This window comes from Geotrypetes seraphini, chromosome 6 (assembly GCF_902459505.1).
Source record: "Geotrypetes seraphini chromosome 6, aGeoSer1.1, whole genome shotgun sequence".
Classification (NCBI taxonomy): Eukaryota; Metazoa; Chordata; class Amphibia; order Gymnophiona; family Dermophiidae; genus Geotrypetes; species Geotrypetes seraphini.
The window spans coordinates 179,623,074-179,635,716 of NC_047089.1; the positions used below are offsets into that span (position 1 = coordinate 179,623,074).

Consider the following 12,643-nt stretch of genomic DNA (forward strand, 5'->3'; position numbering starts at 1 on the left):
CAACTGTTTTGAGCAGGTTTAAATTGAAAGCCTGAAGTCCAACTTAAGAATTGTAGTGGTGGCAGTGGTTAGCTCCCTTTGGTAGCTGAGAAAAAAAAATAAATAAATGAGGCTGTCAGTTTTGGATAAGATCCCAGTTACAAAGTGTTTCTGTCATGAACTAACCATAGAGAGACTAGGGTGCTGATTATTTGGTTGACAGCATCCTTGGATGCTGAAGAATATTTTTTAAAAGTAGCAGAATCAACAACTACAAAAATCTGTATTGATTTATTTTAAAACTTATTTATATACAAAAATGTTTAGAAATATAAGACTACAAAGTTTATGTTAAAAAAGAAATGTTAAAACCAAGGATGATATGCTGTAAGCATCTTTCTACTGTGCCTTTAAGGACTTGCTACTAGGGAAGGGTAGAGAACAAATGTCACCGACTTTGAATAATATTGACATCTTGCATGGTTAGTTTACAAATTGAAGTATCACATTTCAGTATGAAGGTCAGAGACTGCTGAGTTCCTCAGGTCTTACCATTACCTTAACACATAGGCTTATGGCAGAACAGTTAATCGCCTCCATTTGCATAATTCCTGAGCAATCAAAGGAGAGTGTTGTGAACAGCTGCTTATTCATGGCTGCTGCTCTTCAATCAACAGGAACCAATGCAGAAGGCATTACAAGGAACTAGTTTTTCTCCTTTTCCACTGTAGAAAAGGAGACCACTGGAGAAAATTGTACTTTGTAATTTTCAGCAGATTTTGGTGGAACATTTGCAGTCTTCTAAATTTAATCTGCTCTCACTTGGTAGGTGTCTGAAATCCAAATGTTATCTTTAGTGTAAAATAAAAAATAAATTCAAGTCCAAACAAAAATATTTTCACTTATTTCAGTCACACTGATAGTTACTCATACCAAGAAGATGGAAATGAATGATTCACTGCTGAATAAGTCAAAGTCCATTGTTTACTAGGTAACTGCTGTCCGTGCTGAAAGAGGCAGACTCCAAGCAGTTTTCTTCCTGAGATCCTAGTAGGTTGAAGAGTGCAAATGTGCATCCCTCTTTTTATAAACCAGAGCATCCTTTCACAATCAGCATACTTCTCTCTCCTTTATTGTTGATGTGTGTCAGTCTCCTTGGCTAATAAAAATGTCAGACAGGTCTTCAACACTTTTAAGTTTCAAATTCTGGGGAATGAGAAACAAATGTTTAAAAACCCTCCCCCAAAAAAACCAACCCACAATTCCAAGTAGTCCAAAGTAATCAAATTTAGACTAAACATTCTCTTTGGTAACACTTTAACAGTGGATCAAAGACTGAAAGAAGACTGATAGGAATAGGGGAAGGTACCTATTATGTACTATTCCACAGTTTTGTTTTCAGTCTTCACCTGCTGGTCATGATGAGATATATACCCACTTGTAAGATTAACCTATTCTGGTTTGGAGAGTGCTAAAGAATAATGCTCTTAATAGTGTCACAAAAAATGAAAATAAGTGAGGTGTAAGGCAGAGTTCCAGTCAGCAACAAATCTGAGACATTTTCCTTATAACCGGAACAGAATAAGTCTCGGTGCAAGATGAATTAAGTCTCAAATAAACATGCAAGGTGGACTCAACTATGTTTCAGCTGAACAGTCTGCTTCAGGAGTCAGAGACCTTAAAGTAAGTAATGTGGTTTTAAACTGAATACAGGTCTACACACAAAATTTAGAAATGGGACAAGATCCATTATTGCAAATTGCTAGAGAACAAGCACTTTTTGGACAAGATGCTATTCTCTAGTGATTAGCAATATTGGACCTTGTTCCATTTCTAAGAATTTTGTGTGTAGACCTGTATTCAGTTTGAAGCCACATTACTTATTTTAAGGTCTCCGACTCCTGCAGCAGGCTGTTCGGCTGAAACATGACCGAGTTGAGTCCATCTTGCATGTCAGACAGACATTTTCCTCAAAACAGGAATTGATTACAATTTGTTGCTGACTGAACTCTTCCTTATGCCTCACTTATCCTCATTTTTGTATGTTCATATATCCGTGAGGTTTACATCTTCTTATCGTTTTCATCTTATAGTGCACCAACAAAAATGAAATTTATAACTTTAAAGTTAAGAGTGAAAGAATGATTCAACCACCATCTTGTTCATTAAGTTAATACTAGCATCAAAAATCCATTAGCAACTGTTAAGTCAGCCAATCTGATCAGCTAAACAGCCTATTATAATTCTTATTCCAGAGACATACCTTTTCATTAGCCAAGTGCAAGAGGCAGGCAAAGGCAAGTGGTACTGACAGGTTCTGTGCCATGACAGAGGGTAACCTGAAAATGAAAGCAAAAGTGTCATGCAGATAACAGATAAACTAGATGTAAATCAGTGAAAGGAATAAGTGTGACCTGTACTGTAGGTATGAATACCAAATTATTGGGCTTCAGTCCGAGTCCAGGGCTTAAGGAAGGTATGTCTAGTCACACAGGGCACAAAGGAGGGTCAGAGAGTGGAAGAATTGAGGTGGAGAAGTTAGCAATTGAGGAGTTAGAGAAGAGGACATGATCAAATCAGTGACTATTCTCGTGTGGCTATTCACCGTCTCCACCAGTGAGTCATTCTGAATAGTGCATGAAAAGATTTCAAGGGATGGTGAAAAGCAGCTAGCCTTTAGCTATACTGTATATGAAAAAATGATTTATATATTATTGCTATGCCACCACCCTGATCCTACAGTCCTCAAGGATATATTTTAAGAACTCACTTTATTTTGGATTGTCAACAGTAGCAAATCCCACAAATGAGAACCCGAGTTAATACAAGAGATTGTTTGTGGTTATTCTATCAAGTGGGCAAGATAGAAATTAACACATGAATAGCATTTTAACTAACGGCAATGGAGGACTTTGGAGGCCAGGTACTTTAGCTAGATTGTTAGCCTTTGGGACAGATAAGGTAGTTTTTCTCAAGTACCAATTTCATTTTAGTTTGATATATTGTAAACTGCTTAGGTCAGTAAAATTCAGGAGCAGTATATCAAATCTTGAATAAACAGAAACAAACTGCTGCAGATCACCTGAAATGTCTATAGGAATTGAAGCTATGAGGCAGTCAAAATTCTGTCCCTGGTTTTGATTGTGAAGCTGGTTTAGACATTTTAGTAAGATCTGTGTCTAGCTTGAGAAGAGGAGGAGGATGGAGGACACCTATACCTCAGAGTATTGGGCCTCCATTGCTCACTGCTTTGAAACCTCCAGAAAGAGGTAGCTGGGTTATAAGCTGGCATGGAGAAGGTCTTAAGGGTACCAAATATGCTGTTGCTTTATTAGAGTACCATACTCCTCGATATTCGCGGGAGTTCCATTCCAGGAACCCCGGTGAATGTTGAAAAACCGTGAATACATTTTTTTGCGGGGGAGACAGAAGAGGGCAGCCGGAGCGCCGGCAAGTGAAGGAAATTACTTGCAGTATGCTCTGACTGCCTGCATGTCAAAGCAGCTTCTGATTGGTGAGGCCCAACTTTAGTGCAGGAAGAGGCGGTCGGAGCATACCGCGAGTGATTTCCTTCACTCGCCGGCGCTCCGGCTGCCCTATCCTGTCTCTCCCGCGAACACTGTGAAGGGTGGTTCCACCACCAGCGCTTGAAGTTCATTTACTCTTCGAGCAGAAGGGAGATGAGAAAAACTACTTTCCAAGTGAGGTATTTGAGATAAACCGTAGACATTGCTTTGCAAGGAAGCTTCATTAATCTAGAAAGAACCACATTAAGATCTCAAACCACTGGAAGTGGTTTGATACTGAAAAGTCCTTTCATAAATCTGGATACAAGAGGATGAGCAGTGAGAGGTTTTCCATCAAGTACTTTATGAAAGCGATGATAGCACCGAGATAAACTCTAATTGAAGACCTGAATTGGATAAATGTAGAAGGTAATCAAATACTGAAGATACAGAGGTGAATTGAGCATCATGATGATGAATACAACACAAGGAAAACCGTTTCCATTTCTGCTGATAACACTATTGCGTAGACAGTTTTCTTGATGCTTCTAAGATAAGTCTGACAGGCTGGGAAAAATGAAAGTCAGCTAATGTCAGCCGGAGAGGTACCAAGCTGTCAGATGCAATGACTGAAGATTGGGATGCAGAAGAGATCTGTGACTCTGCATGAGATGGAAAAATCTGAAGCAGGATTGGTTCCTTGATACTGAGTTCAAGTAGAAGGGAAAACCAATGTTGTCTTGGTCGAGAAGCTATGAGAATCAATGGTGGCTGCCTCCTGTTTGAGCTTGATAAGCATCTTGAGAATGAGAGGGATTGGAGGAAACGCATAGATAAACTTGTGTCCCCAATCCAGTAGAAAAGCACTGCCTGGAGTAAAACTTGGACAGCTTGTGGTTGAGGAGGGATGCAAACAAGTCTATCTGAGGTGTTTCCCACTGAGAGATGATGTGATGCAGAACTGCGAGTTGAGCGTCCACTCATGTGGCTGAAGAAACCTGCTGAGTTTTCTGCAAGAGAATTCTTTTCCCCTTGAATGTATATTACTTTCAGAAATATGTTGTGAGCAAATCGCCCAGGTCCAAATCTTTTGGGCTTTCTGACAAAGACGGAGAGAGCCCATGCCGCTTTGCTTGTTTATGTAATTATATTACGACCTGATTGTCTGTGCGGATAAGAAGGATGTGGTTGGTGACAATGAGCTGAAAAGCTTTGAGAGCACTGTAGATCGCTCCGAGTTCCAATAGATTGATATGGCAAAGTTGGTCCTGGGCAGACCAGTGACCTTGAGTGTGAAGACCATCCAGATGAGCCCCCCAAGCATAGGTGGATGAGTCCATTGTCAGAACCTTCTGATGTAGAGGTGTGTGGAACAACCACCCTCTGGAAAGATTGGAAGAGTTCATCCACCACTGCAGAGATTGTCGAAGTGAAGGAGTGACTGTAATGTGTTGATACAGTGGGTTAAGAGCTTAAGACCACTGAGATGTCAGAGTCCATTGAGGCATCCTGAGATGAAGGCTTGCAAATGGAGCAACATGCACTGTGGAAGCCATGTGACCCAGTAGTACCATCATTTGCCTGTCCGAGAGTGATGGAAGAAGAGAAGTCTGAGTGCAAAGCTGAATCAAATTTTCTAGTCTTTGCTGAGGGAGAAACATTCTGAGATGAATGGTGTCTAGCAGAGCTCCGATAAATTGCAGAGTCTGAGAGGGCTGAAGTTGGGATTTGGGAAAACTGATTTCGAAACCTGACTGCTGAAGGAAGAGAATTGTTAAGCAAGTTTCTTCAATCACCCCTTGAAAGGTTGAATCCTTGATCAGCCAATCGTCCAGATAGGGGAACACTTGGAGACCCTGTGCCCGCAATGCCCTTCCACTACAATCAAGTACTTGGTGAATACTCTGTGAGAGGATGCAAGGTAAAACAGCAGGCCCTTGTATTGATAATGGTGCTGTATCACCTGAAATCTAAGGAATTTTCTGGAGGTCGGATTCATTGGAATGTGAGTATAAGCCTCTGAGATCTAGAGAGCGTAACCAGTTGTTGTGATCTAAGAGGGTTTATAAAGTTGCCAGAGACAACATCCAAAACTTTTCCTTCACTAGAAACTTGTTCAGGCCCCTGAGATCTAAGACTGGACGTAGACCTCCCATCTTCTTTGGGATGAGAAAATACCAGGAATAAAACCCACGGTTTCTCTGCGCAGGTAGAACCTTTTCTATAGCATTAAGAAGAAGGGATTCTATCTTCTGAAGAAGGGAAATCTGCTGAGGGTTGAAAGAAGACTCTCTTGGAGGATGATCTGGAGGCATATTGACAAAGTGAATAGTATCCCTGATTGATTGAGGAAGAGGCTGAGAAAGAGGAACAGCAGCTATGCACTTTAGAAGCCCGTCAAAAAGACTGAGCAGGCTTTTGGGGAGAATGTGGCGCAGTTGTTAAGACTACAGCCTCAGCACCCTGAGGTTGTAGGTTCAAACCCACGCTGCTCCCTATGACCCTGGACAAGTCGCTTAATCCCCCCATTGCCCCAGATACATTAGATAGAGTGTGAGCCCACCGGGACAGACAGGAAAAAATGCTCAAGTACCTGAATAAATTCATGTAAACCGTTCTGAGCTCCCTGGGAGAATGGTCTAGAAAATCAAATAAATAAATAAATTGAGGAGCTGCTGATTGATATTTAGCAGTTGAAGGCTTAGGCTTGGATTTAACCAAAGCATCCCAATATTTCTCATGATCAGTGAGCTTTGTGTGGCATTTTCAATAGAGTCACCAAACAGCTCATCTCCCAAGCAGGGAATGTTCGCTAATCTATCCTGAAGATTGACGTCCATATCTGAGACTCTTAGCTATGCGAGACATCTCATTTCTACTGACAAAGCTGAGGCTCTGGAAGATAATTTAAATGCATCATAAGCAGATCTTGCCATATATCTTATAGCTAGAGCAAGGGTGCGAGAGATATGATTAAATTCCTGTAAATGTTGTGGAGGAATATATCAAAAGAAGGCAATTTCTTAACAAGGTGCTTTACATAGCAGGAAATATAGAAATTATAATTTATAACTCTATTTGCCAATGTGGAATTTTGGTACAGGCGACATCCAAATTTGTCCATAGTGTGCCCTTCACGCCCTTGTGGCACTGAACGCACCATGGCCCAGAGTTGCTGCAGGGGGAATGAGGCGGGGATGGAGCGTGTCTGCTCTGGGTCGGCTTTGGGAGAGGTTATGGGGTAGAGGAGAGGAAGCGGGAAGGAGGCAGGCAGGAAGAAATATTGGAAATACAACAGAGACTCATGAAATCACCAGACAACAAAGATAGGAAAATAATTTTATTTTCAATTTAGTGATCAAAATGTTGTCAGTTTTGTGAATTTATATCTGCTGTCTATATTTGGCTATTTTTCTATAGTTGTTACTGATCATATATTTTAAAGTCATCTGCCTTGACCTCTGAAAAAAAAAAACCATGAATATAAATGATAAGGAGAAATTAGGTTCTTATCTGCTAATTTACTTTCTTTTAGCTTCTCCAGACCAGTAGAGGTTAATCTTTACAAATGGGTATATATCCAATCATGACCAGCAGGTGGAGACTGAAAACAAAACTGTGGGACAGTATATAATATACTCCCTTCTCTATTTACCTCAGTCTGCCGAATAGCCAAGCAGAACCAAGAACTGGAAAACAGAAAGAAAACAATACTCCGAACAGGAGTAACAACTAACATACCCAAGTGCTGTCGGAAAATGCAGAGGAGAAATACCCGAAGGAAAATGTCCCCACAGCTCACCAGCTAAGCCAGCCGAGCCACAGCCGCTGTTCTTCAATTCTCCCCGGCCCTAGAAAAATACTAGAACCCGCAGCAAAAAACAAAAACTGCCCGCGAAACAGCCCCAACAACACAACAATAACAACAACAGACAGGGTGGGGACCTCTACTGGTCTGGAGAAGCTAAAAGAAAGTAAATTAGCAGGTAAGAACCTAATTTCTCCTTCTTTAGCACTCTCCAGACCAGTAGAGGTTAATCTTTACAAATGGGACGTACCAAAGCAGTCCCTCTCATGGGCGGGACCCCCGAAGGGCCGATACCAGAACACGCTCACCGAACACCGCGTCCCGACGCGCCTGAACATCTACCCGATAATGTCTAACAAAGGAATGCAAGGAGGACCAAACCGCAGCCTTACAAATATCCACTGGAGGCACGAGCGACGACTCAGCCCAAGAAGCTGCCTGACCCCGAGTGGAATGAGCCTTGAGAAACTCTGGAATAGGCTTCTGTCTCAGAAGATAAGCGGAAGCAATCTTCTCCTTGATCCAGCGCGCAATAGTAGCCTTAGAAGCGCCAGCCCCCCGACGAGGACCCGCCAGAAGGACAAAGAGATGATCGGATTTCCGGAATTCCCGGGTCCGCTGCACATAAGAACGGAGGACCCGACCGACATCCAACTTGCGCAGCTGCCGTTGCTCAGAAGAGCCCTCCCGACTACCCAAGACCGGGAGGACCTCCGATTGATTGACATGAAAAGGAGAAACTACTTTCGGCAGAAAGGAAGGAACAGACCTCAAGACAACCCGCTCCCTAGAAAACTCAAAGAAGGGAGCCCTACAAGAGAAAGCCTGTAGCTCAGAAACATGCCTAGCGGAAGTAATGGCCACCAAAAAGACCGCCTTCAGAGTAAGGTCCTTCAAAGAACAGCCATCCAACGGCTCGAAAGGCGGGCGCACCAAAACTGAGAGAACCAGATTGAGATCCCAAGAGGGAACAGAGGGCCGTAGGGGAGGCCTGAGCAACTTGGTCGCCCGCAAAAAGCGAATCACATCAGGAATGGCCGACAAACGCTGACCTGTCACCAACCCTAGAAAAGCCGACAGGGCCGCAAGTTGAACCCGGAGAGAAGACCAAGCCAGGCCTCTATCCAGGCCATCCTGCAAGAACTCTAGAATTGTAGGCAGGGAAGCGCAAAAAGAGACCACTCCCCGCGCCCGGCACCACCCCTCAAAGAGACGCCAAACCCGCACATAAGCCTGAGAGGTAGAAAGCCTCCGGGACCCCAAGAGTGTAGAGATCACCTTATCTGAATATCCCTTCTTACTAAGGCGACCCCTTTCAAGAGCCAAGCCGTAAGACAGAAGGGAGACGGGTCGAACATGGGAATGGGACCCTGCGTCAGAAGATCATCCAAGAGAGGCAGAGGAAGAGGATCCGCCACCAGATGCCTCACCAGATCCGCATACCACGGACGTCGAGGCCAATCCGGAGGCACCAGCACCACCAGACTCGGATGGTGAACAATGCGAAGAAGCACTCTGCCCACCAGCGGCCAAGGAGGGAACACATACAACAGCCCCTCCGTTGGCCACGGTTGGACCAGAGCATCCAGACCCTCGGCCAGGCTGTCCCTGCGACGACTGAAGAAGCGGGGCACTTTGGCGTTGCCACTCGTGGCCATCAGGTCCATCAGGGGTTGTCCCCAAGCCTGCACTATCAACTGAAACGCCACGGCGCCGAGACACCACTCTCCTGGATCCAGGAAGTGACGACTGAGGAAGTCCGCCTGAACATTTTCTACCCCGGCTATGTGAGAGGCCGAGAGGTCCAGAAGATGGGACTCCGCCCTAACCATGAGCCGAGCCGCCTTCTGCACCACCTGAGTGCTCTTGGTGCCCCACCTGACGATTGACATAAGCCACCGCCGTGGCATTGTCCGACAGGACTCTGACCGACTTGCCCAACAAAAGGGAGCGGAAAGCTAACAGCGCCAGACGAACCGCTCTGGTCTCCAACACGTTGATCGACCAGGAGGCCTCCTCCGTGGACCAGGTGCCCTGAGCTGAGTGACCCAAACACTGAGCTCCCCCAACCAAGGAGACTCGCATCCGTAAGGAGCACCGTCCACTGCGGGAGATCCAGACCCACCCCCTGAACCAGGTGAGGGGTCCGGAGCCACCAACGCAGACTGCAGGGGAACAGGAACATCCAAACCGTGCCTCTGGGGAGACCACCTCCGGAGCAGAGCATACTGAAGAGGACGCATGTGGGCCCGCGCCCACCTCACCACGTCCAGGGACGCCGCCATCGACCCCAAGACCTGGAGGAAATCTCGCGTCCGAGGACACCAGGACGCCAAAAGCAGGCGAATCTGAGATTGCAATTTGCTCACCCGGGCCTCTGGAAGGAAGACCTTCCCCAAGGAGGTGTCGAACAGAACCCCAAGGTACTCCAGACGCTGAGCCGGGACCAACCGACTCTTGGAAAGGTTGACCACCCAGCCCAGCGACCGGAGAAACTCCACCACCCGAGCCGTAACCCGGGAGCTCTCCTGCAACGACTTTGTCCGAATCAACCAGTCGTCCAGGTAGGGGTGTACCAGAATGCCCTCCGACTACAAGGCTGCCGCGACGACCACCATCACCTTGGTGAATGTCTGGGGAGCCGTGGCCAGACCAAAGGGAAGCGCACAGAACTGATAGTGCCGACCCAAGATCGCAAAGCGAAGGAAGCGCTGATGAGAGGCCCGAATGGGAACATGCAAGTAGGCCTCCGTCAGATTGAGAGAAGTGAGAAACTCCCCCGGCTGAACCGCCAGAATGACCGACCGCAGGGTTTCCATGCGAAAAGAGGGAATCTTGAGAGCCCTGTTGATCCCTTTCAAGTCCAGGATGGGCCGAAAGGTCTCCTCCTTCTTGGGCACCACAAAGTAAATGGAGTACCTGCCGGTGCCCCACTCCGGAGGGGGCACTGGAACAACTGTCCTGAGATCTAGCAAGCGCTGGAGGGTCTGGCGAAAAGCCTGCGTCTTCCAAGGAGTCTGACATGGAGAGGCTAGGAAAAGGTCCTGCAGAGAGCGGGCGAACTCCAGGGCATAACCGTCCCGTACCACCTCCAGGACCCACTGATCGGACGTGATCTCGGCCCATTTGGGGAAAAATTTGCGCAGCCGGGCCTCCACCGGAACCAAAGGGGGCGCCGGCAAGAAGTCATTGTGCAGGACGGGAAGCGGGGGCACCGGCGGAGGGATTCCCTGCCCCCTGACGGGCCCCCCGAAAGGGCTGCATGCGCTGGAAGAACCGACCCCGGGAAAACCCTGGAGCCGGGAAAGAAGCAGCCCCACGCCCAGGGCGATACCTGCGAAACTCCCGCAAACACCCCTGGGCAGCGCCACCCCAAGACGCAGGGCAGGCACGGTCCTCAGGCAGACGGGGCACCTTTGAGTCCGTCGGAGTCTGAATCAACTTATCCAATTCCTCCCCAAACAAAAAAGACCCCCGGAAGGGAAATTTAGTAAGCTTAGCTTTGGACGTAGCATCCGCCAACCAAGCGCACAGCCACAAAATACGCTGCGCGGCCACGCCAAAGGCCATAGACTTAGCCGAGATCCGCACCAAGTCATAAAGAGCATCTGAGAGGAACGAGGCAGCCATCTCAATCTTCGCCACCTCCTGATCCACCAAAGACCAGTCATCAGACTCCCGATCCAGGACACGCTCAGCCCACCGAAACATGGCGCGAGCGACCAGCCCCCCACAAATAGCCGCCTGGCCCCCATAGGCAGAGACCTGGAAATTTTGCTTAAGAATGTTCTCCAACTTGCGCTCCTCAGAGTCCCGCAAGGCAGAACCGCCCTCAACAGGCACGGTATGCCGCTTAGAAATCGCAGAGACCACCGCATCTACGACTGGCGATGCTAAAGTAGCCCGATCCCCCTCTGGGATGGGATACAAATGAGCCATGACGCACGCCAAACGAAACAGCGCCTCCGGCGTTTTCCACTGTTCCAGTATAATATCCCGAATATCCTGATGCATGGGAAAAGAGCGGGAAACGGTACGGATCCCCCGTAGCAGAGGGTCCCCCACATGCGGAGTCTCCGGCGGCGCATCCTCAAAACGCAACACCGAAGAAACCTGTTGAATTAGGTCCGGCAGCTCATCTCTCTGAAAAAGGCGCACCACGGACACCTCTTCGCCGGAGGACGGGAAACCCAACAACCCGCCGCCAGCGGCCGTCCCCTCGAGAGGGTCCTGGAAATCCTCAGAAGGGTCCAGGTCCTCATCCAGACCGACACGCTCCTCCGACCATAAATCCTCGTCCCACGACACCCGCGGACGTTTGGACAAGGGAGGAGGAGGAGGGGACGCCACAACAGACGAGAGAGGCAAAGCCGCAGGGAGCGCGGAGGAAACCCCACTCCCCGAAACCCCCTGGGCGCATCCGGGACCCCCAGCCGCCTGAAAATAGGCTCTGCACAAAGAAAAAAAGAAATCAGGGGAAAAACCCCCCGAGGGTCCCAAGGGACTCCCTGCCACAGCAGGGGACCCAGCAGAAACTTGCCCCTGTTTTTCCAATACAGGGGGAAGGTCACCTGAGGTGGAAGACAAAATGGAGGGGCCAGACTGAGAAGATGGCGACTTTCCCGCCAAAAATGCTCCCTCCATAGCCTGTAGCGGCTGAGAAGCCTGAACAGTCCCAGCCGCTAAAACAGGCAAGTTGGCATCAGCTGTCAAAACATCAGCTGAGAGGGAATCCCCAACAACCCGACCGTCGGCGGCTCAGGGAATCCCTCCGTGGGTGGTTGGGGAAGACCGGGCTTCCCCACTGCTCCCAGCCGACTCGCGAGGCACCATCGGCGGGGAGCTCTGGACGCCTGAAGCCGCTGCCGACGGAGCTCCTCCACCGCACCGGCCTGAACACCGCTTGCACAGGCCGGCCGCGAGTGCCTCGCGCCTGTAGCACAATGAGCACTTTTTCCCTTTAGAAGTGCTCATTGCTCCATACGCGACCTAGCTATAAAAAAGTGCCGGTTAGATGAAAAAATACAGTAAAATACAGTTTTCTTAAAGGGAAACAACCCTCCAGACCAGCACTACCTCAGGATTTTTTATTTTTTTTTACAGAATAGACTCCACAGGCTCTCGAAGCAATATGCCTTGCTTGATTTAGGGGGCAAGGCTTACTGCTGAGGCTCCTCTAGAAAAATGTGAGGAGGTGGAGGAAGTGGGGGGAGGGACCCCACTCGAGACCCGCCGGGTTTGACACCCCCGAGGTCGGACAAACTCCCAAACAGGGCCCGCCCAAGCTCCGTCCGGCCAAAAACAGGGACTATAAACCCCCTAAACAAATTCCAACAGCCCTACCAAGGGA

At 47.9% G+C, this 12,643-nt stretch overlaps 1 protein-coding gene across 2 annotated transcripts in view; it reads right to left on the reverse strand.

Moving 5' to 3' along the window:
• Positions 1 to 243: 243 nt before the first annotated feature.
• NCAPH (non-SMC condensin I complex subunit H) overlaps positions 244 to 12,643 on the reverse strand; it is a 144,692-nt gene continuing 132,292 nt past the window's right edge. For both annotated transcript variants that reach the window (XM_033947621.1, XM_033947620.1), the window contains exons 17-18: positions 2,243 to 2,318; positions 244 to 1,185 (exon numbers count right to left, since the gene is read on the reverse strand). In XM_033947621.1, coding sequence (XP_033803512.1) covers positions 1,126 to 1,185; positions 2,243 to 2,318 — 136 coding nt within the window. In that variant the 3' untranslated portion in view covers positions 244 to 1,125. The remainder of the gene's footprint in view (positions 1,186 to 2,242; positions 2,319 to 12,643) is intronic.